Here is a 26,458-nt window from a genome sequence, read left to right on the forward strand (position 1 = left end):
CCATAGGACTTGGAAAGGTCAGTTTTCATTCCAATCCCAAAGAAAGACAATGCCAAGGAATATTCAACCTACTGCACAATTGCACTCATCTCACATGCCAGCGAAGTAATGCTCAAAATTCTCCAAGCTGGGCTTCAGCAGTATATGAACTGAGAAATTCCAAATATGTTCAAATTGGATTTAGCAAAGGCAGAGGAACAAGAGATCAAATTGCCAACATCCGTTGGATCATCGAAAAAGCAAGAGAGTTCCAGGAAACCATCCACTTCTGCTTCACTGACTATGCTAAAGCCTTTGATTGTGTGGATCACAACAAACTGGAAAATTCTCAAAGAGATGGGCCACCATACCTGCCTCCTGAGACACCTGTATGCAGATCAAGAAAGAACAGTTAGAACTGCACATGGAGATGGACTGGTTCCAAAATGGGAAAGGAGTACATCAAGGCTGTATATTTTCACCCAACTTATTTAACTTATATGCAGAGTATATCATGCAAAATGCCAGGCTGGGTGAAGCAGAAGCTAGAATCAAGATTGCCAGGAGAAATATCAATAACCTCAGCTATGCAGATGATACTATCCTTATGGCAGAAAGTGAAGAGGAACTAAAGAGGCTCTTGATGAAAGTGAAAGAGGAGAGTGAAAAGGCTGGTTTAAAACTCAACATTCAAAAGACTAAGATTGTGACATCCAGTCCCATCACTTCTTGGGAAATAAATGGGGAAATAATGGAAACAGTGAGAAACTTTGTTTTCTTGTGCTCCAAAATCACTTCATATGGTGAGTGCAGCCATGAAATTAAGACATTTTCTCCTTCAAAGGAAAGCTATGACCAACCTAGACAGCATATTAAAAAACAGAGACATTACTTTGCAAGCAAAGGGCTGTCTTGTCAAAGCTATGGTTTTTCCAGTAGTATGTATGGAGAGTTGGACTATAAAGAAGGCTGAGTGTTGAAGGATTGATGCTTTTGAACTGTGGTGTTGGAGAAGACTCTTGAGAGTCCCTTGGATTGCAGTGAGATCAAACCAGTCAACCCTAAAAGAAACCAGTCCTGAATATTGGTTGGAAGGACTGATGCTGAAGCTGAAACTCCAATATTTTGGCCACCTGATGCGAGGAGCTGATTCATTAGAAACTACCTTGATGCTGGGAAAGATTGAAGGCAGGAGAAGAAGCGGACGACAGAGGATGAGATGGTTGGATGGCATCACCAACTCAGTGAATATGAGTTTGAGCAAGCTCTGGGAGATGGTAAAGGACAAAGAAGCCTGTCGTCTTATGTAGTCCATGGGGTCACAATAAGTCGGACATGACTGAGGAAATGAACAACAACAAATGCGTTTGTCTGCTTAGTCACTCAGTCATGTCCGACTGTTAGCAACCCTATTGCCCACTAGGCTCCTCTCTCCATGGGATTTCCCAGACAAGAATACTGGAGTCAGTTGTCATTTCCTTCTCAAAGGATTCTTTCCAATCCAGGGATTGAACCCATGTCTCCCGTGTCTCTTCCATTGCATGCAGATACTTTACCTGCTGAGCTATTGAGAAAGCTCATTTATTCTGATTTATAAAGTATTCAATTCAGTATTACAGGAAAAGAGAGTCGTTTCCAATTGTTGGCTACTGAAAATAATGTTGCTATGAATATTCTGGGATTTCTGTGTAATAATTTCACTTTAGAACTTAACAAGGGGTGGAATAGCAGAGTCATAGCACATTTCTATGTTCTGTTTTAATAAATATTGTCAAACAGTTTTTCAATATACTTGCAACAATATAAAAGCCAAGAAACTGAATAAATTTCTTGCCCCACATCCTTATCAATACTTTTTTTTTTTGCATATTGATTTTTTTTTTTTTATTAGTTGGAGGCTAATTACTTCACAACATTTCAGTGGTTTTTGTCATACATTGACATGAATCAGCCATGGAGTTACATGTATTCCCCATCCTGATCCCCCCTCCCACTTCCCTCTCCACCCAATTCCTCTGGGTCTTCCCAGTGCACCAGGCCTGAGCACTTGTCTCATGCATCCCACCTGGGCTGGTGATCTGTTTCACTATAGATAATATACATGCTGTTCTGAAGCTGTGGTACATATACACCATGGAATATTACTCAGCTGTTAAAAAGAATTCATTTGAATCAGTTCTAATGAGATGGATGAAACTGGAGCCCATTATACAGAGTGAAGTAAGCCGGAAAGATAAAGAACATTACAGCATACTAACACATATATATGGAATTTAGAAAGATGGTAATGATAACCTTATCAGTACTTTGTATCAACTTCCCCTACAGCTTTAGGCCTTTTGGTGGGTATGTAGTACTATCTCTTCTTCTTGTTTTTCAGTTGCTAAGTTGTGTCTGACCCTTTGGGACCTCTGTACTGCAGCATATCAGGTCCTCTCTCTTATACTATCTCTCAGGATTTGCTCAAATTCATGCCCATTGAGACGGTGATGTTATCTCACCATCTCATCCTCTGCCACTCTATTCTCTTCTTGCCTTCAATCCTTCCCAGCATCAAGGTCTTTTCCAATAAGTTGGCTCTTCACATCAAGTGGCCAAAGCACTGAACCTTCAAGTTCAGTAACAGTCCTGGTAAATATTCAGGGTTGATTTCCTTTAGGATTGATTGGTTTGATCTCCTTGCAATCCAAGGATCTCTCAAGAATTTTTCTCCTATTTCTTGTGGGAGATTTTAGTTTTTTAACCTGTGGCATGTGGAAATCTTAGTCCCGTGGCCAATAATTAAGCCAGTGTCCCCTGCAGTGGAAGCATGGAGTCTTAACCAGTGGATTGCCAGGGAATTTCTTTATATTTCTTTTTTCTTTTTTCCTGATGACTGCTGCTGCTGCAAGACTCTTTCCATTGATCATTAGCCATTAAGATGTATCTTTCTTAGGGACATACTTATAAGAGGGCTGATGTCCATTTTTAATTGGAATGTTTATCTTTTAAAATTTGATTTTTCCTTCTAGGGTGAAACAGATCATCAGCCCAGGTTGGATGCATGAGACAAGTGCTCGGGCCTGGTGCACTGGGAAGACCCAGAGGGATCGGGTGGAGAGGGAGGTGGGAGGGGGGAACGGGATGGTGAACACATGTAAATCCATGGCTGATTCAGGTCAATGTATGACAAAAACCACTACAATATTGTAAAGTAATTAACCTCCAACTAATAAAAATAAATGGAAAAAAAAGAAAAAAAATGATTTTTCTTTACAAATTTCCGGATGTAACTCCTATATCAGAAATTTATATTGCAGTCATATTCTCTAAGTCCTGGTCCATGGCTTGTATTTTTTGCTTTGTTGTTTGATTTGTTCCCTCCTTTCTTTCCTGTCGATGTTGCCAGGAATTATCAATAAGATTAATCTTAAATTATTTTTTGTTTGTTAGTTCTCTTTATGTATTGTTTTTTTAAATGATATTAATTTTCTATCATTTTCCTTCTCAACATTTCTTACGTAGAATTTTTTTCTTTTCTATTTTTCACAATAAATAGTTAAATTATTGATTTCCAGAAGATTTTCTACTTTAGCCCATGCATTTACAAACACATACTCTCTTAGCATATTTTAAGTTGCATTCCACAAACTTTATTATGACATGTTGTCATTATCATTCAATTCACTTTTTTTCTAATTTCTACTGAGATTTCTTCCGTGACTCATGGGTTATTTACATGTGGTTTGCTTAGTTTTCAAATAATAGGAGGCTTTCTAGATAGTTTACTGTACTGTTTACGGCTTAATGTCTCTGTGGTTTAAGAACAAACTGAATTATTTCAGTCCTCTGAGGTGTTTTGAAACTTGTTTAATGGCTACCTCATATGGTAGAAAGTGAAGAACTAAAGAGCCTCTTGATGAAAGTGAAAGAGGAGAATGGAAAAGTTGGCTTAAAGCTCAACATTCAGAAAACTAAGATCATGGCATCTGGTCCCATTACTTCATGACAAATAGATGGGGAGACAGTGGAAATAGTGTCAGACTTTATTTTTGGGGGCTCCAAAATCACAGCAGATGGTGACTGCAGCCATGAAATTAAAAGACGCTTACTCCTTGGAAGGAAAGTTATGACCAACATAGACAGCATATTAAAAAGCAGGGACATTACTTTGCCAACAAAGGTCCCTCTAGTCAAGGTTATGGTTTTTCCAGCGGTCATGTATGGATGTGAGAGTTAGACTGTGAAGAAACCTGAGTGTTGAAGAATTGATGCTTTTGAACTGTGGTGTTGGAGAAGACTCTTGAGAGTCCCTTGGATTGCAAGGAGATCCAACAAGTCCATCCTAAAGGAGATCAGTCCTGGGTGTTCATTGGAAGGACTGATGTTGAAACTGAAACTCCAATACTTTGGCCACCTCATGCCAAATGAGGTGACTCATTGGAAAAGACCCTGATGCTGGGAGGGATTGGGGGCACGAGAAAAGGACGAGAGAGGATGAGATGGTTGGATGGCATCACCGACTCAATGGGCATGGGTTTGGGTGGATTGCGGGAGTTGGTGATGGACAGGGAGGCCTGGCGTGCTGCAGTTCATGGGGTTGCAAAATGTCAGTCACAACTGAGTGACTGAACTGAACTGAACATGATCAATTTTGCTAAATGTTCCATATTTTAAAAATCACTACGTATTTTGAACTAGCTCAAATTTATTAATTTGTTTAGATATTGTGCATCTGTGCTGATTTTTATCTGTTTCTTTCAGTAATGAAGAACTTTTGAAAAAATTTTCCTCTGTATGTGGATTTGTCTGTTTCTCACATTATTTCTTACCAACTTTGACTTTTTAGATTTTTGAAGCTGTACTAATGAGCATGTAGACATGTTGAAGCTTCATATCTCCCTAGTATAGTTATAACTTTATCATTTTAAAATATCCTGTATTATCTTCCAAATACCTTTTTCTTGGACTTAAAGATCTACTTATGTGAAGTAGATAAGTAGGAAAGTAAATACCTCCCGTTTTTTTTCTGTATATTGTCACCCTGCTTATTTAGCTCACAGGCAGAGTACATCATGCGAAATACTGGGATGAATGAAGCACAAGCTGGAATCAAGATTGCTGGGAGAAATATCAATAACCTCAGATATGCAGATTACACCACCTTTAAGGCAGAAAATGAAGAGGAACTGAAGAGCCTCTTAATGAAAGCGAAAGAGGAGAGTAAAAAATAACAACAACAAAAAAACTGGCTTAAAGCTCAACATTCAAAAAACTAAGATCGGGAGAACAAGATGGTGGAGGGATAGGTTGATGTGGAGTACATCTCTCTCCATGGATACATGAGGAATATACCTTCAGACACAGAAGTGCATGCAGAACACCAGTTGAAAGCAGACAGGAGTACTTGACCAGTGGAAAAGAATATACAGAGCCATGCAAAACCTGGTAGGATGAAGGAACAGGGGGGAAAACCAGAGTGTTACTAGGGCTGAACCTGCCTTCACCGGGTGGAGAAACTGATGCAGGGGGTCTGATCCTCACTTCGGGGCAATTGTTTGAGTCAGAGGAGAAACATTTAAGGCTGAGAGTGAAACAGCTGATCTGTGGCAACATAAATGGAATGAAAATCAAACAGTCCTTGCTGCAGCCATATGTACCCCGGACAGGGATGCAGGTCCCCTAGAAAGCACAGTGGCTGGGAGCTGGAGTTTGGGATTGTGGAACAATTCCAGGGCAAGGGGGGCTGTTGACGGTGGAGAAATGGACAGAGGGGCTCTGAGGGAGGAAACTGGTGGGCAATGCCTGTGGAGGAAAGCTAGGCAGCCATGGAAGCAAGGTGATACTGCTGAGTCATGTGTAGGGGGCGGAGTCATTGCCATGACCTCTCTCTCTCCACGTGCCAGCATCAGCAGCTGAACAATAGATAGGCTAGCCCATCAAGTACCTGATACACTGAACTGCAGAGTAGGACCCCACCCAGGATGACCCTTTAAGTGACCGATGTGACAATCTATAGAGTAGGAGCCTAGCCAGGCGGGCCCGTCTATGTTCCTGACATGCCAAAACAAACAACAGAGAAGGACCCCAGGCAAGGGAGCTCTCTAAGTGCCTGAACCAGCGGAGCTATGGAGAAAGACCAGCCAAAGAGGCCTTCTGATTGCCAGCTCCCAGGGGCTCGAGAAAAGACTCTGGTAGGGCCATAACTCCTGTGGCTAAGGCAGTCCATGTCCCTGCACGCTTGGCACCACCAGAGTCCCTGCAACCTAAGCAGCTGTGCCATTTTTATGCTCAATCCTCACTGGGGCAGAGCTGCCACAGGCAAAAGAAAAGTCTTCTATCTATGCATGCGGGGTCACTTCAGTCATATATAACTCTTTGCAACCCTGTGAACCGTGGCCTGCCAGTTTCTCTGTCAGGGGGTTCTCCAGGCAAGAATACTGGAGTGTATTGGGCAGTACTGGTTGTCATACCCTTTTGCTGCTGCTCTGCTAAGTCGCTTCAGTCGTATCCAACTCTGTGCGATCCCATAGACAGCAGCCCACCAGGCTCCGCCCTCCCTGGGATTCTCCAGGCAAGAACACTGGAGTGGGCTACCATTTCCATCTCCAATGCATGAAAGTGAAAAGTGAAAGTGAAGTCGCTGAGTCGTGTCCGACTCTTCGAGACCACATGGACTGCAGCCCACCAGGCTCCTCTGCCCATGGGATTTTCTAGGCAAGAGGACTGGAGTGGGGTGCCATTGCCTAAGCACTGTATTTCCTGCTGTCCTAGCCGCCAACTCCCCTGAGAACCTGGTGCTACCAGAACCCCTCCGACCCAAGCACCTGCACAACCTCCACACCTGACCCTCACTAGGACAGATCCAAGTCCTACCAGGCAGCCTCAGGAGAAACCCCAGCGGACGGCCCACATGCAGAGGTAGAAATAAAACCACAAATGAAGCCCAGGGGCACAATGGGTAAGGAAGAAGACCCAAAACTTTCCCACCATTTATAAAAGCTGCAGATTAAATCCACACAGTCAGCTAGGCAGATTCTGTGTCTGCGAAATACATAAAAGGACAATGAGAGCTCCCACAAAAGAAAACACACTAGTTCTGATAGCTTTGGACATTGGAGGCAAGAACACACAGGAGTAGGACCAGATAAGAATCTGAGCTGCCCCCATAGCAGGTCCAGAGACCAGCAGTGTTGGAGGGCATGCTAGGGAGGTGAGGTGGACTGTGACTCCCAGTGAGGGCAAGGACCCTGACAGCAGTGACTCAAGGAAAACATTATTATTGTTATATTTTAACTTGTTCTGTAGTTTCTTTTATATTTTTTCATTTGAAAGAATTTTTCTTTCCCCCACCCCACTGTAGTTGTTGCTTTTATTGGCACTATGAAATCTAATTAAGCTTTTGAGTTTCTCTCTTTTTTTTTTTTAAAAAATCATAATTTATATTGTTATAAACCTGTGTCCTACATTGGGCTTTTGCAGTTCTGTGGAGTTTTCCTTTTTTTTTCTTTCAAATATTTTTTTTTCTTTTTTTTAATTTTCAATTTTAATTTTTTAAACCTATTATTATTTTTCTACATTTATTTCTTTGCTTTTCCTGCTGTTCTTTTCCATTGCAGTTAATCTTTAATGTATATAAATCTTCTTTAAATACCTGTTTAACTTTGCATTTCTATTCTTTCTTTCTTTTCTTTCTGTCCTTTCCTCTCAACATATTTGTGAGTTTTGTTTTCATTGCTTTATTCTCCATTTAGTACCTTACTTTAGTTTTGTTTTCCAGTTTGTGCTTTAGTTAGTCTTGTTCTTAACTGGTAGATGTTATTTTTGGTTTCCTTTGCTCACCAGATCAATCCACTGTATTTTATTTTTGGACTCTTTTGATTTTGCTTATGGATGTATATGTATATGGGTATATTCCATTATTTTAATTATTATTTGCCTAATTTTATAACTGCTATTTGTCTGGAGTTCGTCTTTTGCATCTCGTTTTTGGGTATGTGTTTGATCTCAGTTAATGCTGTAACAAACCACCTGTGGAATCTTCATTCCTGGCCAGAGGTCAAGCCCTGAGCCTTTGGAGAGAGAGCACTGACTCCAAGACCCTAGACTCCCAGAGAACTAACCCCAGGGAGTGTCAAACAGTGAGAGCTCCCCAAAGGAAACCACTTGAATACAAGACCCAGCATCACCCAACCACCAGGAGCACCCTGTTAAGGATGCTGCATCCAAACAGCAACCAAAACAAAAATACAAACCGAAGCATCAACAGACAGGATTATTACCACCTCACTCAGCCTTGCCCATCAGAGGAAAATCAAAACAAAATAAAACAAAACTCAGCAAAATCTCACCCTATACAAAGCTTACACAAACCACTGGACCAAACTTAGGAGGGCAGAAAACAAAAGGAATAAAGAATTCAACCCTGAAGCCTGGGAAAAGGAGGCCTCAAACACAATAAGTTTAAAAAAAAAAAATGAAAAGGCAGAGAAATACTACACAGATGAAGGAACAATATAGAAACATATAAGTCCACATAAATGAAGAGGAAATAGGCAAATTACCTGAAAAAGAGTTCAGAATAATGATGGTACAGATCAAAAACCTTGCAAACAAAATGGAAGAATCAATTACAAATAGAAGAAACAAAGAATAAGATACAGAGACAAACAACACAATTGTTGAAATTAGAAATAGTCTAGAATGAATCAATAGCAGAATATCTAAAGCAGAAGAACGAATCAGTGAGCTGGAAGATAACATGGTGGAAATAACTTCTGAAGAGCAGAATAAAGTAAAAAGAATGAAAAGAATTGAGGATAGTCTCAGAGGCCTCTGGGATAGTATAAAACGCAGCAACTTTTGAAGTATAGGGGTCTCAGAAGAAGAAGAGAAAAAGAAAGGGTATGAGAAAAATTTTGAAGAGATTATAATTGAAAATTTCCTCTACATGGAAAAGGAAACAGTCAATCAACTTCAAGAGGTGCAAAGGGTCCCGCACAGTATAAACCCAAGGAGAAACATGCCAATACACATGCTAATCAAAAATGACAAGGATTAAACTCAAAGAAAGAATATTAAAAGCAGCAAGGGAAAAGCAACAAGTAATATACAAGGGAAACCCCATACGCTTAACAACTGATCTTTCAGCAGAAACTCTACAGGCCAGAAGGGAATGGCAGGATATATTTAAAGTACTGAAAGGGAAAAATCTACAACCAAGATTACTCTACCTGGCAAGGATCTCATTCAAAATTGATGGAGAAATCAAAAGCTTTTTAGACAAGAAAAGTTAAGAGAATCAGTACCACCAAACCAGCTTTACAACAAATGTTAAAGGGACTTATATAGTCAGGACATACAAGAGAAGGAAAAAGGTCTGCAAAATCAAACCCTAAACAATTAAGAAAATGGCAATATATATCAATAATTACTTTAAATAAAAACAGATTAAATGCTCCAACCAAAAGACACAGACTGGCTGAATGGATATAAAAGCAAGACTGATATATATGCTGTCTACAAGGAACCCACTTCAGACCTAAAGATGCATGTAGACTGAAAGTGAGAAGATGGAAAAATATATTCCATACAAATGGAAAACAAATGAATCCTGGAGTAGCAATTCTTATATCAGACAAAATAGACCTTAAAATAAAGAATATTACAAGAGACATGGAAGGACACTACATTATGATCAAGGGATCAATCCAAGAGGAAGACGTAACAATTGTAATTATCTATGCACCGAACATAGCATCCAAACTCATAAGACAAACACTAACAGACATAAAAGGAGAAATTGACAGTAACACAATAATAGTAGGAGACTTTAACACCTCACTCACATCAAAGCAGAAAATTAATAAGGAAACACAAGTCTTAAATGATACATTAGATGAGATGGATCTCATTGATATCTTCAGGACATTCCATCCAAATGCAGAATACACCTTCTTCTCTAGTGCCCATGGAACATTCTCCAAGATAGACCACATCTTGCATCACAAATCAAACTTCACTAAGTTGAAGAAAATTGAAATTGCTATTAAGCATCTTTTGTGATGACAAAGCTATAAGACTCAATATCAATTACAAGGGGAAAAAACTGTAAAAAAAATACAAACACATGGAGATTAAACAATACGTTTCTAAATAACCAACAGGTTACTGAAGAAATCAACAGGGAAATAAAAAAAAAAAATTCTGGAAACAAATGACAATGAAAACATGGCAACCCAAAACCTATGGGGTGTAGCAAAAGAAGTTCTAAGAGGGAAGTTTATAGCAATACAATCCTACCTCAAGAAACAAGAAAAACAATGAATAGACAATGTAGCTATACACTTAAAACAACTGGAAAATGAAGAACAAAAAGTTCAAAAATTAGCAGAAGGAAAGAAATCATGAAGACCAGAGCAGAACTAAATGAAAAAGAAAGAAAAAAATAGCAAAGATTAATAAAACTTAAAGCAGGTTCTTTGAGAAGATAAAAAAAAAAATTGACAAAATTTTAGCCAGACTCATTAAGAAAATAAGAGAGAAGAATCAAATGTACAAAATTAGAAATGAAAAAGGAGAGGTTATAACAGACAATGCAGAAATACAATGGATTATAAAAACTATTATGAACAACTTCATGGCAATAAAATGGATAACCCAGAAGAAGTGGACAGATCCTTAGAATAGTTCAATCTTCCAAGACTGAAGCAGGAAGATCTAGAAATAATGAACAACTCAATTATAAGGACTGAAATTGAAGCTGTGAGAAAAAATCTCCCCCTCAAAAAAAACAGAAGTCCAGGCCCAGATGGTTTCACAGGAAAATTCTATGAAACATTTAGAGAAGAACTTATGCCTATCCTTTGAAAACTCTTTTAAAAAGCTGCAGAGGAAGGAACACGTCTAAACACATTCTATGAGGCCACAATCACCCTGATACCAAAGCTAGACAAACACAACAACAAGAAAAGAAAACTACAGGCCAATATCACTGATGAGCATAGATGCAAAAATCCTCAACAAAATTTTAGCAAACAGTATTCAAAGACACTTTAAAAAGCTCATACAACATCAAGTTGGGTTTATTCCAGGGATGCAAGGATTCTTCAATATGCACAAATCAATGAATGTGATACACCATATTAACAAATTAAAAGATAAAAACCATATGAGAAACTCAATAGATGCAGAAAAAGCCTTTAACAAAGTTCAGCACCCATTTATGATTAAAACTCTTCAAAATATGGGCATAGAAGAAATCTACCTCAAAATAGTAAAGTCCATATATGATGAGCCTACAGTAAACATTATTCCCAATGGTGAAAAAAATGAAAGCATTCCCCCTAAGATCAGCAGTAAGACAAAGGGGTCCACTTTCTCCACTATTATTCAACATAATTTTGGAAGTCCTAGTTACAGCAATCAGAGAAGAAAAAGAAGTAAAAGGAATCTAGATTGGAAAAGAAGTAAAACTCTCACTGTTTGCAGATGACATGATATTGTACATAGAAAACCATAAAGATAGTATAAGAAAATTACTAGAGCTAATCAGCAAATTTAACAAAGTTGCAGAATACAAAATCAATACACAGAAATCACTTGCATTTCTATATACTAAAAATGAAAAATCTTAAAGGGAAATTAAGGAATCAATCCAATACAACAACAATAATAAAATATCTAGGAATAAATTTACCTAAGAAGAGAATAGAACTGTACATAGAAAATTATAAGACACTGATGAAAGAAATAAAAGATGACATAAACAGTTGGAGAGATATTTCATGTTATTGGGTAGGAAGAATCAATACTGTGAAAATGACTATACTACCAAACACAATCTACAGAGTCAATGTGATCCCTGTCAAATTACCAATGAAATTTTCCACAGAACTAGAACAAAAAAATTCACAATTCATATGGAAATGCAAAAGACTCTGAATAGCCAAAACAGTCTTGAGAAGGAAGAATGAAGCTGGAGGAATCAACCTTCCTGACGTCAGATTATACTGCAAAGCTACGGTCATCAAGACAGTATAGTACTGCACAAAAACAGAAATATAGACCAATTGAACAAGATAGAAACCCCAGAAATAAACCCATGCACCTACGGGTACCTTATTTTTGACAAAAGAGGCAAGAATATAGGATAGAGCAAAGACAGCCTCGTCAAAAAACAGTGCTGGGAAAACTGGACAGCTACATGTAAAAGAATGAAATGAGAACACTTCCTAACACCATACAAAGATAAACTCAAAATGGATTTAAGACCTACATGTAAGACAGAAACTGTAAAACTCTTAGAGGAAAACATAGGTAGAACATTCAATGACATAAATTAAAGTAAGATCCTGTATGACCCACCTCCTAGAGTAATTGAAATAAAAACAAAAGTAAACAAGTGGGACCTGATTAAGCTTAAAAGGATTTGCACAGCAAAGGAAACTATAAGCAAAGTGGGATACAACGCTCAGAATGGGAGAAAATAATAGCAGATGAGACAACTGACAAAGGATCAGTTTCCTACATATACACACAGTTCATACAAATCAATACCAGAAAAGCAAACAAGCCAATCAAAAAGTGGGAAAAAGACCTAAACAGACATTTCTCTAACAAACACATGAAAGGATGCTCAACTTCACTCATTATTAGAGAAATGCAAATCAAAACTACAATGAGTTATCACCTCACACCAGTCAGAATGGCCATCATCAAAAAGTCTACAAACAATAAGTGCTGGAGAGGGTGTGGAGAAAAGGGAACACTTTTGCACTGTTGGCGAGTACATAAGTTGATACAGCTGCTATAGAAGACAGTATGGAGATTCCTTAAAAAACTAGGAATAAAACCACCATGTGACTCAGCAATCCTACTCCTAAGCATATACTCTGAGGAAACCAAAATTGAAAAAGACACATGTATCCCATTGTTCATTGCAGCACTATTCACAATAGCTAGAACATGGAAGCAACCTACATGTCTATCAACAGATGAATGGATAAAGAAGTACTGGTACATATACGCAATGGAATATTACTCAGTCATAAAAAGAAACACATTTGAGTCAGTTCTAACGAGGTGGATGAACCTAGAGCCTATCATACAGACTGAAGTAAGTCAGAAAGAGAAAGATAAATATCGTATACTAATGCATGTATACTGAATCTAGAAAAACGGCACTGAAGAATTTATTTACTGGGAAGCAATGAAAAAACAGACATAGAGAATAGACTTATGGATTTGGGGAGAGAGGAGGAGAGGGTGATATGTATGGAGAGAGTAACAGAAATTTACATTACCATATGTAAAATAGATAGCCAATAGGAATTTGCTGTATGGCTCAGGAACCTCAAACAGGATCTCTGTATCAACCTAGAGGGATGGGATGGAAGGGAGATGGGAGGGAGGTTCTCAAGGGAGGGGATATATAATATATATACCTATATATATATATCTATATATATGGCTTATTTATGTTGAGGTTTGACAGAAAACAACAAAATTCTGCAAAGCAATTATACTTCAATTAAAAATAAATTTAAAAAACAAAAAACAAGATCATGGCATCCGGTCCCATCACTTCATGGCAAATAGATTGCAAAAAAATGGAAACAGTGATAAACCTTATTTTCTTTGGCTCCAAAATCACTGCAGATGGTGACTGCAGCCATGAAATTGAAGATGCTTGTTCCTTGGAAGAAAAGCTATGACCAATCTAGACAGCATATTAAAAAGCAAAGACATTACTTTGCTGACAAAAATAAAGCCAAGGGGCATGAAAACATTGGTGCTAGGAAGAACATGAAGAAATTTAAAACTTGTGGAGTATTTAGAGGGAGCATTAATGGCAACCCACACCAGTTTTCTTGCCTGGAGAATCCCATGGCTGGAGGAGCCTGGTAGGCTACAGTCCACGGGATCGCAAAGAGTCGGACATGACTGAGTGACTTCTCTTTTGGTTTATCTCTTTTGGGAGTTGTTGGCATGTAACCAAGGATATGTCAACCTGACTTAAAGGATTTAATTAGAGATAGTGGTATAACATTTTAAATTAATATGAATGCATAAGTGCTGTTGTCAGAAACCTCATAGTTAAAAATGAAACTCTTAAATAAGAGAGAAGTTGTAGACAGCTCATAGGAGAAGGAAGAACGCAAATCTGAGTGTATCATATTGAATCTGCAGTTATGAAGAAGAGGATAGATAAAGATGGCATGAAAGGGGTAGAGAGTGATGGCTGTGGAATAGTGCTGACCAAGCTTTGTAGAAAATATCAAGCAAAATAAATAAGATTGAATTATGACCTTAAAAGTTTCTTCCCAGTTCTAAATGAAGGGCTGTCTATTTCTTCTATAGTCTGTAAGCATCATGAGGGCAACGCTCTTTTCTATCCTCTTTACTAGCATAAATTCCCTACTTAGGTAAAACCTAAGAGGTATCACATCTTTAAGAAGGATGTATTGAAAGAAAGAAAAGAAGAAAGTTTATAAACTTTTATTTTTGGTTTAAGGTAGAGTTTTTCAATCACGAGCTATCAGAGACCAGTTTAAGTTGGCACATAGTAAGTGCTGAAGAGTTTGAAGAAAAATAAACATAGAAATGATTTATGTATAGGAATTTCTGCAATACTAATTGGGAAAGCATTTGTCTTGTAGGATTTTAACTTGGGTGTGCTTGGAATACAAACCTATCCTATTAACATTAGAGCTAGCCTTCTTAACAGAATGATATGAAACATTAAAACAATTATCCATTATCAATTACTTCATTTTACTCAACCTGCATACCAGTAAAATGCCTTTGTATTATTAATCTGAGTACTATGAAAAATTACTGAATGCTGACAATCATTGAAACATTTTCACAACCTTTTGAAATTTTCTTTTGCTTAGCAGGGATTTCTAAACACATCTACCAATAATATTTTTAAGGAAATGAATTGAAAAAATATAGACAATTATATAACTAGTAAACCACTCAGGGTTTATAAATGAAACTAAAATTAAAAAAGTAAATAAAGTGAACTAAAAATCTTATAATCATTTATTTATCTTTAAAATCAACTAGATTTCTTAAACCCAAATTGAATTCAAATGTTTTATTCACTGCTTATCAAAGTATACATACATGCATGCTAAATCGCTTTAGTCATGTCCAATTCTGTGTGACCTTATGGACTGTAGCCTGCCAGGCTCCTCTGTCCATGAGATTTTCCAGGCAAGAACACTGGAGTGGGTTGCTATTTCCTTCTCCAGGGGATCTTCCTGACCCAGGGACCAAACCCATGTCTCTTATGTCTCCTGCGTTGGCAGGCAGATTCTTTACCACTAGAACCACCTGGGAAGCCCCATATGTACATATTCATATACATATTTGTAATCAGAAATAAAATAGGGTAAACACTTAAGCACTTCATCAGTCAAAGAATCACTCTGAGGTAAATAATGCCACTTGTACAGATGGGTTTGCCTTACTCAGGGCAGGAACTTACTTGAGACTGTGTGTTTTGGGTAGCAATTAGCTGGTTACCTAGCAACAACCCCTCCTCTCAAATCAATGCTGCAAGAATGGTATTGTTTATGTCAGAGAATTGATTAGTTGTTTGCTGGATCTAGAGAGAACAATGTAATATAGTGGTAGGGTGTGGCTCTTAAGCACAAGAAACTTACAGGGTTTCCTCTAAATTGGGTCAGCTTCCCACTCCTCATCTGATGCTGCTGGAAGTTTGTTTCAAGAGATTATTTAATGCTTAATATGCTGCTTATCAAATGAAAATGAAGAAAACATCTGACATTTAGTTAATAACATTGATTTTCAGTTTGCTTTTAAAGCAAACAATGAAAGAGTTACTCCATTCACAATAGCATTAGCTCTGGGCAAGACGTAATTTCATCACAATGTGTCCTCAGAAATGAGACAACCCAGAGTAGGGTGGGGTTCTGTTTAAAGAGAGTTCTAGGGTCGTTTAAGGAGAGTTTGAACAAGCTAGACAGGTTTTAGATGATGGCATTTTACCACCTGAAGGTAAAATTACAGAGATACTATTTTGTGTCAAACACATACATAAAGTACTTCTGTTTACAAGTGAGTATAATCATTTGCTATTAATAACTTAGGTAGAAAACATATTTTAATAAACCTCATACCATAAATGTATCACAAATAAATGACACTCACTCTTTCATCTATCTAATGGATATTTATTCATAGGGACAGTCTCACCAGCTGCATGCAAAATCAAGGAAGCAAGTAATCTGAATGAAATGGAACAACGAGGCCTGAAAACACAGATTTTGATAATGGAAAAATTGAATAGAGTAAATTAGCTTGTATGTTTTCATAGGAAGATGATATAAAGTAAAGAAAAAAAATCCGTTAGAAGAATGTTAAAGTGCCAAGTATGTGGGAGTGAATAGAAAAGGAAAAAAGAGGGACTTAGGTTTATAAAATTTTCCATGATGCAAAAGGACTGAGCCAATTTCTCCCCAGACACAGTCCTGACGTTCAGAGCCAGCTGCTTGCCAGTATGGAGGAACCTGTCATTTTACAGTAGATTTCTGAGACTCACCCGATACTCACGCCTCCCCCATCCCAGAACACACTGGATGCTATTTTCTCACTGAGTTCCAGAGCAGAGGAATTCCCTATGGAGCAGTAATTTACAGTGGAAGTTACAGCCTGAGTTTTCTTCTTTGGAAAATTGTTAACATTTGTTTTAAAAAGGCACACTCTTCAGATTAAAATTAATCAGAATCTAACAACATATTTTCCCAGTTCCTCAACCCTGGGGATATCAGTAGTTAGAAAAGCAGTATGTTTTCCTTTGAAAATAACCAATAATTATTGATGTCATTTTAGACTGTGGTGTCATTCTTGTAACTATTTTGAATAAATCTGTTAGAAGTCAGGGATTTTAACCAGAAATGTCATTTCCAAACCAATCTCAATACATGCAAAAGTAATTTAGCTGGTCAAAAGTCAAATATTAAAGGAAGAGAGCTGAGAGAAAGGTTGAGCAACAGAATCAACAAAATGTTCAGACTAATAATTTATTAGAAAATAAGTGATAATGATAGGAAATTTTATTTCAAATGAATCAATGTGCAGTAAATTTTCTAATTATTATATTATATTATATCAAAGAAAAATTTGATATTCTTATTGTGTATTATATCAAAGAAAAATTTAAATATCAAGAAAGTATAGATTTTCATTTTACAAGGGATCATTGATGTAGAAATTTCTTTTCTTACTCTTCCCTCAAATCGCTTCTGTAACATATTATTGTGATAAAACAGACATAGTTTTTCACTGATCTAGATGGTCAGGGGATTTTTACGTTAGGAACTGACATTGATGAGTTTCAGGACTCATCTCTATGTGTCTCTGAGCCCCCACAGAACAGCAAACTAATCTCCAGTAGTCCAACAGTTAATTGATGAATGTGTGGTGAAATCCCAGGAGAGAAGGGAGGAAGAAAGAATGAAGGGGGAGAGGAGTGGCTTGGAGAGAGGAGGGAGGTGCTGATTTCAACCCTGTAGCGTCAGGATTGCGTCAATTCGTGTTTCAGCCACGTCTGGAGTCTCGGAGACAAGCTTCTCTAACGAGCCAAAACAGGAACAGGGCTGGAAAATCACCGTGTGAGGGCGAGTGGACCTCCCTCGCTGCCTCTTCCCCACTCCCGGCTTAGGTCCCCCGGGCTTCGCACTGCTGTTTCCAGCGCGAGGAAAAGCCCCTGTCCCTTCAGATCCAGGCAAGCGAACCAAGCCAGAGGGTTTCCGTTCAGCACCTCGGACAGAATACGCAACAAAAAATGGCTCCGATCTCTACCAGCCGGGAAGAATTTGGTAAGCAAGTTACTCAACTTAGAACTGCGATTGTTCCCTAAATATTCTGGTGTGCTTGCGTGTGTGTGTGTGTGTGTGTGTGTGTGTGTGTGTCTGTGTGTGTGTGTGTGTGTGTCTGTGTGTGTCTGTGTCTGTGTGTGTCTGTGTCTGTGTTTCCATGGGATGTTGATTATAAATTCCCCAGGTAAACTGAAAGGAACATGAGAATTGTAAAACGGCAATAGTGATTTACCTCAGTGGTTTCTCTCTTGACTATTTTTGTCCTTAAAATTGCTTTATGCTAGCGCGATGTTACATCCAAGAAGTTCCTAGTCATCCAGGTATCCCTGTAAATTGCAGCACGTGCTAAGTAAAGAAAAGAGATCTGTTTGCTTGTTGGTTTCATTAATTCTGTAGGTGATTTTTATTTGCATGAAAACCGGTATTTAACTAATTAGGGGAAGCCAAATGGTTCTGTGATTACATAAGGGTTTGATCTCAATATAAAATAACTTGACTATCGGGCATTTAGAATGTATGCTTTATTGCAGAATGTACCATAAGGTATTAATTTCTCTGCTATGTTTTTTTCTTGTATTCTTGAAATATGCTGCTAGTGAAAGACAGAATCCTACGATTCGAGGGTTAAATAGAGTATTCAAAATTAATTAGCTGAGCCCATTCTTTTTCACGGGTAACCAGAGGCCAGAGAGATAAGGGAAAATCTGCAGGTCAGTTAGCTAAAAACTACTGGAAACTATACTTAAGACTTACATTTTCCGGTTCAGTTTCCCTTTTCCTATATCTATGCTTAACACTCTTACTCTCCTCCTCTGTTTTAGTGAAAAAAGAAAAAGAGAAAATATCAGAGGTATTTCTCCAAATAGAAAAGTGCTATTTTAGGTTCCATTATATTCCAAAGGCAAGAGATTGGAGTTTTGCTTTACATATATTCAGAAATATCAGGAAATTTATAGAAGTCTGCTATGAAACTGAGTGAAATGAAAGATCTTTGCTCTCAAAACTTTAGGATCTTATTATTAGAGAGTACATAGGGAGCAGATGAACCTTTGTATATTATATCAAATATTTTGCCATTTGAAATTAATATTAAATGAGACAATATATCATTTTATATTCAGGAAGGAATTTCTTTCACAGCTGTCCATTTGACTGATTGAGTTTATATTGTTGTAATATGATATGTATTCCCAGTTTCTGATTGAAAATCAGAAATATTTGAATACTGAGGAATTTTCAGATGCTGTGCTAGAGAAAAATATGTTCTGGAATGGGCCATAAGTCTATCTAGAAAAAAAATACTATTCCTTTTAAAAAATTTTTTCTTTCTTCATTGACTAAAGAATAAAGAATAGTTCCTGACTTTGCTTTTGCTCCCTGGACTTGGATGATTAGAAAGTCCAGGAGTGTTTTGTTTGTATGTTTGTTTTTTCTTCCCACAAAAACTTAAATAGAAGGAAAAACTGAAAAGCTGATAGTAAGTTTAACTAATGATCTTTAGCTCTCACCTCATTTTCTTTCTGTAGCATCCACTGCTTTTTCTATCTTGTGAATCCAAAGTATATTTTTCATCTCTACACAATTCAGTTTATTGATATAATTAAACTGCAGAATATTTTTCATTGATGTTTTTCCTGTTTTATCTCCTTTGGTATCTTTGCTGTTATCATTTCCTAATTTTATATTATTTGAGTTTGGTTTTGTGATTATGAAATAGATAGAAGTTTGAGGGATTGAGGAGCAGAAAAACAAAAGGCTATTCTTTCAGGGATTACTTAAGCAAGCCTTAACCTTTTCCTGACTGGGACTTTTAACTTTATTATTCACTACTTGGGATTAAAAAATAGAATGAAATGGAGCCAAAAGCAGATATTATTACATTAGTTATATTAATTTTGATCATTATTAAACATTGACTCAATTCACTGTATCCATATATAGTAATACTGCTTTACTTACACAGTGATATGAATCATTTGTTGGAGAATATACTTACATATGGAACATGATAGGCTTCATGAATAATCAATGTTACATAATGTCAGCAATTAATGTGCCCTCATTCAAGGAATGAATGCCAATTTCAATTTGATCACCATTTGCCATGTGAAAATGTGCTAGGAAAAAATCAGTTATGGATAAAATTGAACTCTAAATTATCTCTGCTCACTCTTTTCATTACATTTTAAGGAACAATGATTCATTTATAACCATTCTTTGAGTTTTATCCTATCTAGATAATTAATTTGTACTTTGGATAATTCAGTATTTATTTGAAGAACTTGGGGTAGGTATATGAGTTTGTAGTCTTACAAGCTGTATAATATTAATATTCTGTTGTTCACCTTTTTGTTCTTTTTCCCTAATATGTATACATTTCTTTCATTGTAATTTGGGTAGAAATTATTCATGTTTGTGATAATTGCAGATAATGTTCCATCATTTCTCTCAGCATTTGAAGAATGTGACTTAGAGTTACATAGTAAGAATTGATGCTTCTGGAAAGCCTCAAAATATGGATGAAAATATTATGAAATTAGTACTGATTCATGTATTTCACTCTATTTGTCTCATGTTGTGAGAAAACAATGGTAGGTCACAGTCATTTAGTATTCCCCCACCCATAGCCTCAACCAAGTTTCATCCTCTCATTTTATTTATGAAAATTACTACAAGGAAGGATTTTCTATTTATTCTCTATGTGTCACATCTGTGTTTTTTCCTGAAAGTTATATGAAATTGGTACATAATTCACCCAGAACAGTTGGAAGGCAATTCAATCTGTGCAACATACAGCAATTGTCAGCTTTAGGAGGCTTTTCAAATAGGGTGTTTCCAACTCTGCTCCTTTAATGCATGTTATTGGTCATTTGATTTTTCAGATGAAATCCCCACAGTGGTGGGGATCTTCAGTGCGTTTGGCCTGGTCTTCACCGTCTCTCTGTTTGCATGGATATGCTGTCAGAGAAAGTCATCCAAACCTAGCAAGACTCCTCCATATAAGTTTGTGCATGTGCTAAAGGGAGTTGACATTTACCCTGAAAGCTTGAACAGCAAGAAGAAGTTCGGAGCCGATGAGAAAAATGAAGTAAAGAATAAATCAGCTGTGCCAAAGAATTCATTGCATCTTGATCTTGAGAAGAGAGATCTAAATGGCAATTTTCCCAAAACAAATCTCAAAGCTGGCAGTCCTTCTGACCTGGAGAGCGTGACCCCAAAACACTCTTCAGAAGGGGGACAAGAGGTAGTTTCCCCCGATAGCTTAAAGTCCAGCATGTCTCTTACTTCTGATGAGAAACAGGAGAAGCTGGGAACCCTCTTCTTCTCCTTAGAGTACAACTTTGAGAGGAAAGCGTTTGTGGTAAATATTAAGGAAGCCCGTGGTTTGCCGGCCATGGATGACCAGTCACTGACCTCTGACCCATACATCAAGATGATGATTCTTCCAGAGAAGAAGCATAAAGTAAAAACAAGAGTTCTGAGAAAGACCTTGGACCCAGCCTTCGATGAGACCTTCACATTCTATGGAATACCCTACACCCAGATCCAGGAGCTGGCCTTGCACTTCACAGTCTTGAGTTTTGACAGGTTTTCAAGAGATGATGTCATTGGAGAAGTCCTGATTCCTCTGGCAGGAATTGAATTAACTGGTGGAGAGATGTTAATGAACAGAGAGATTACCAAGAGAAATGTTAGGGTAATTAATTTTTAGTCTTTAAACATTTTTATAAATAATCTTTTCTGTATCAAGAGGATTTTTATTAAAATGATGTCTTGTACATACCATATTTGCCATGTTTAACTATTATTGATCATAATCAAATGGGAGCAGGGAGACAGATAGATGAAAGAAAATTTAATCCACTACTAAAATGCTTAAAATATATCAGATATAAAAGAAATAGGGACACTTTATGGATTTATTTAAATATTATTTTTATAACTTTTATGAATTTCTATCACAAGTATTTTGACTAAGACTGCCACTAAAATGTGGACAAATATTTCTTACTCATAGCAAGTAAAAAAATATGTATCAATGTTAGCATCACTGAAATAAAAAATTAAGTCAATTCATCCTGAGTATTTGAAGTTGTATTGACTTTTCATAGAATTGCTTCTTGAGGAAGAGGTACATCATTATATTGAATTATATTCACCTTTGTGTTGCATAACAGGAGTTACTCTGCTTTTGTAGTTACACTACTTTTGTAGTTCTAGAATTATTAGAAAATGATAAGACATCAATTAATCAAATTTAATTGTATTTTCCCCTTAAATATGGAACTGACTTGATTCCAGCTGTGGTGTTTCAGAATACCTGGTGTCTGTAAGGCATAATTTTATAGAATACCATAAAGTTTGTTTTGACTACATCCTCACCTTTGTATGTTCAAATTAATGAAAGTCAATATCTAAAATTGTTAAGTAGTTTGATACACCAGGCTGCTTAGTAGCACAGTGGGAATAAAGATTTGTTTCCTACTCCTTTTCTTGGAGTGCTCATTCACACAGTTACCCCATCGTAGCTTTTTTTTATAAATATATATTGCAGTTTTAGGAGTTCTAGTCAGCCATCATTCTTAGTTATAATCAAACCTCAAGTTACTTTTTGTTTATTTCAGTTAGAACTTGTACTTTGATTTTTTGGTCATCTTATCTAATGTTAAAGTAAAAACAGATCTAAGTCTTATGTAAAAAATAAATTCTATGATACTATTCAAAGACAAAGCAATTCTCTCCAATATTTAGCTCATTCCTTGGATTAAAGGAGGATTTGGGGTAGGTTTGGGGAAACGAGTTCTAACTCCAGCAGCCCTCTGGGCCAAGAGAATGGTGGGTGTCAAACTAAATTTCAGGTTTTCTGAATTCAAGTTTTAATAATGTCTGTTCTAAAGGATTTGAAATAAATCAAACTGAACATCAGTTTCCCATATACAGATCTATCAAAATAATTAGATAATGTTAATTACCATTAATAACTTAATTAAAGTGGAGAGTTAATGAAAAAGCAAAAACTAAAAATACCTCTCTGTAAGCTATGTTCTAAATATCCCTGTTGAAAACGTTTCTAGTGATGAGTGTGGCTAACAAATTATGAATTTTAACATTCTGCAGTACCTAAAAAGTCCACAAGATGGCAGAGAGTTGTTCTTAGGAGGTGATGGCCCAGCATACATACTTTTAGTTACTCTGATTCTTTAAAAGTAGAATAAGGAAATGTACATTTAGTAAATGTATTTAGTAAATTTAGTATTGTACATTAAAGTACAATAAGGAAATGTAAATTATACCACTTTAAATGTTGATAAAAGTATATATTTCAAAACTAAAGAATATTAAAAATATTTTAATATCTTACCTCTTTTTGTTTAGAAATCTTCAGGACGGGGTGAGTTATTGATCTCTCTCTGCTATCAGTCCACCACAAATACTCTTACTGTGGTTGTTTTAAAAGCTCGGCACCTGCCTAAATCTGATGTGTCTGGACTTTCAGGTAAGAATGCTTTGAAAAACATAGGCTCAACGAAAAATGAGCTATATATTGGGGAAAACAGTTAACAACTAACACTGGCCTATGATTTTTATTTACCTTTATTCACAATTACAAATGGTGTGATTGTTCCTCTGTTTCTCATTTTATGGAATAAGTGTGACCCAATGCCATTAACAAAAAGAAGAAAACTAAGTAGTTCTAAAATACAAGACTGAGTTAGTATGTGAGAGATGTCTGATTGAATAAAGTTGAAGCATAAAGCAGTGATAAATGCAGAAGAAAGCAATAAACTATAGGAAAAGTTCTTAATTTTAGTATTTTAAATGAACCTGTCTACCCTTACATGTCTATTGTTTTTATTATCTTTCTTTCAATTCATTATGTATCTATTGTCTGTTTCAAGAATTAGCTTTTAGTTTTGTGACTAGCTTTCACACACACACACACACACACACACACACACACACAAATACTTTGCTATATGAGAAAGAACATGTGACCTATGGGTTAAAATGATCTGAGTTCAAACCCTAACCCTTCTGTTTCTTAGCATAGTAATCTTGGTTATGTTTCTTAAACTCTATACAGACTGGACCTAATAGTACTTACCTTGAAGGGGGTTGTGAAGACTGGATATATACATATATGTGTATATATGTATATAGATTCCACTCATATATATATAAATTCATTCATATATATATATATTCATTCATATATATATAATGAAATATATACATTTCATTCAATATCAGCTAGAGCTATTATTAGTTATAATTTTATAATTAAGTAATGGAAGCTGAAAACATGATCTTAAAGATATAGGTTAGGAAGCTAAAATGAACTTTTGCAACCAGAATATGGCAAAATAATGTAAGTAAATATGTGACAAAGTAGCATTATCTTAAAATCCACAGGATACATGTGACACAAGGAATGTAAATACAGGGTAACAGGAAACGAACACAGCGGGTGATTAAAGGACCACAGAAAAATTAAAACTGAAAAAGGCATTGCCATTGTGAACTCTGAATTCCCAGTGCCCCATTCAAAAGAGAAAGCAGAGAGGCAGAGAGACATACCCACAGTCAGACAGCTCAGTAAGGTTAGACGCTGTGCAATGTTCTTTCCTTCTATTTCGTTCTCGGGAATGAGTTATTAGTGTTCAGGATGTGTTGTTAGAACATTCTCTTTCCTCCCCCTTTATGTCATCGCTTCATCCTGCCCTTACAGTTCTTTCCTATCCTCTGTTATCTCTCATGTTTTACATTCTTACTTATTTTCAACTTGTTGACAAAAGAGAAGCCGAGCTTTATCCATATTTTCCCTTCATTCTGACTCATTTTCATTATAGTCACATTTTGTCAGTATGCGGTAATATCTAAGGACACCGTTATCTTGAGATCAGAGCTCCTGCCTCGTTCTGCCAGTACATTGTCTGTTGTGTATCCTTGCAGATCCCTATGTCAAAGTGAACCTGTACCATGCCAAAAAGAGAATCTCTAAAAAGAAGACGCATGTGAAGAAATGCACCCCCAATGCAGTGTTCAATGAACTCTTTGTCTTTGACATTCCTTGTGAGGGTCTAGAAGAGATAAGCGTTGAATTTCTGGTTCTGGATTCTGAAAGGGGATCCCGCAATGAGGTGATTGGGCGGTTGGTCCTGGGAGCAGCGGCGGAAGGGGCCAGTGGACAGCACTGGAAAGAGATCTGTGACTATCCCAGGAGGCAAATCGCCAAGTGGCACGCGCTCTGTGATGGTTAGCACCCGAGCTGGGATGAATTGGAACTTAACGATTTTTACTAGGCAAGGAGAAATTTTCCTTTTTTTCCCTGACACGTGAGTGCAAACTTTTTGTTGTTGTTGTTAGAAATGGATTGAATTAGCAGAAAGTAACTGTAAATGTGTATCATGATCATTTCCTCTTTGTTAGAGAACCTGGATAAATTTTCATAAGATATCCAATTTCCCCTGCAGGTTACTTGAGCATTTTAGGAATACTGCTCTGTAGTCTCAAATTATGGATGTGGTGATGATCTCATTGAAACACGTCACTAAAAATCAATGTGATTATTAGGATTTAGAAATGAAAAGCATGCCTTCTCTTATGAAAATTCACCCATTGTTCATCAAGTGGAGAAATAAATTTTTCTTTAAACCCAAAGATATTAAACAAATGTTCTAGATTGCTTTATTAATTATTGATATGTCATTTACAAATATTTTTCCTGATTATAAAAGTATATGATTATTGTTCTTTGGTTTGTAATAATTTGACACAACTTTATCATAAGAGAGGTAACTTAGGTTTGTTGGGAAAAAAAAAAAAAGCAGTAAACAAAATGAGATGAGAAATCATTTTATTAAAGGGCTGAGTTGAGGACAGTGTAGCCAAAATATGATTTCCTTCCTCTGTGATTACATGTGGGTCAAATGTAAAATATAATCTCACACAAGACCCATGGCCTTGCATTATTCTCTGCTTGTGACAAGACTCAATGTGGCCTAAAAAAGCCCTATATATATTTGTGAAGTTGTTGAGTTGGCTAATGAGTAAAGAAATAAACTTCAGCTAGAAATCCAGTTAGAAATGCAATTTTCCTAGAGGAAATATGTATAGTTTATAAGTGTACATTCAAGTGTATCCCTTGAACATAGAGAGGTCATGGGTGACCAAGTCTTCATTTGTTTGTTCTCTCCCAGAGAGGTCTAAATCATTATTTGAAAAGAAATGAAGACAAAAAGTCTTAAAGTTTCTGTCATTGCCAGATGGAAAAATTTTACTTTAACCAACAAATTATAGAAAATAGTCATATGGCAAGCCTAATATACTTTACATATGTTCATACATAACATATTTATGCTGCCAAATTAACACAGTAGACTATGTTTCACTATCTTTTCTAGGCTAATTTGTCTTGAGCTCTTGTCTGTGGACCAGTTTATAAACTTGTATCTTGTACTGCTTTCCAGTGCCAGGGCTCTGTGATTACTTGGAGAGAATTTACTTGAGGTAGTATCACTGTATTTGAGTGTTTAGAAAAGCAAGAGCGAAACTCAGGTACAGTTGAATTTTAAATATGCAAGTTAGAAATGGAGTCTACTGAAAACTCTACATTTTGAGTCAGGTTTTGTGTCAGCGCTCCAGCA

The 26,458-nt window shown here is 36.7% G+C and overlaps 1 protein-coding gene across 1 annotated transcript; it reads left to right on the top strand.

The window, feature by feature from the left end:
* Nucleotides 1-17,775: 17,775 nt before the first annotated feature.
* On the top strand, nucleotides 17,776-25,072 carry SYT4 (synaptotagmin 4). Its single transcript, XM_065935221.1, has 4 exons — nucleotides 17,776-17,810; nucleotides 20,693-21,507; nucleotides 23,187-23,307; nucleotides 24,765-25,072. Exons 1-4 carry the CDS (start codon nucleotides 17,777-17,779, stop codon nucleotides 25,070-25,072), a joined length of 1,278 nt encoding a protein of 425 aa, XP_065791293.1. The 5' UTR covers nucleotide 17,776.
* The last annotated feature ends 1,386 nt before the right edge of the window (nucleotides 25,073-26,458 follow it).

The sequence above is a fragment of the Muntiacus reevesi genome, chromosome 4, assembly GCF_963930625.1.
Source record: "Muntiacus reevesi chromosome 4, mMunRee1.1, whole genome shotgun sequence".
Classification (NCBI taxonomy): domain Eukaryota; kingdom Metazoa; phylum Chordata; class Mammalia; order Artiodactyla; family Cervidae; genus Muntiacus; species Muntiacus reevesi.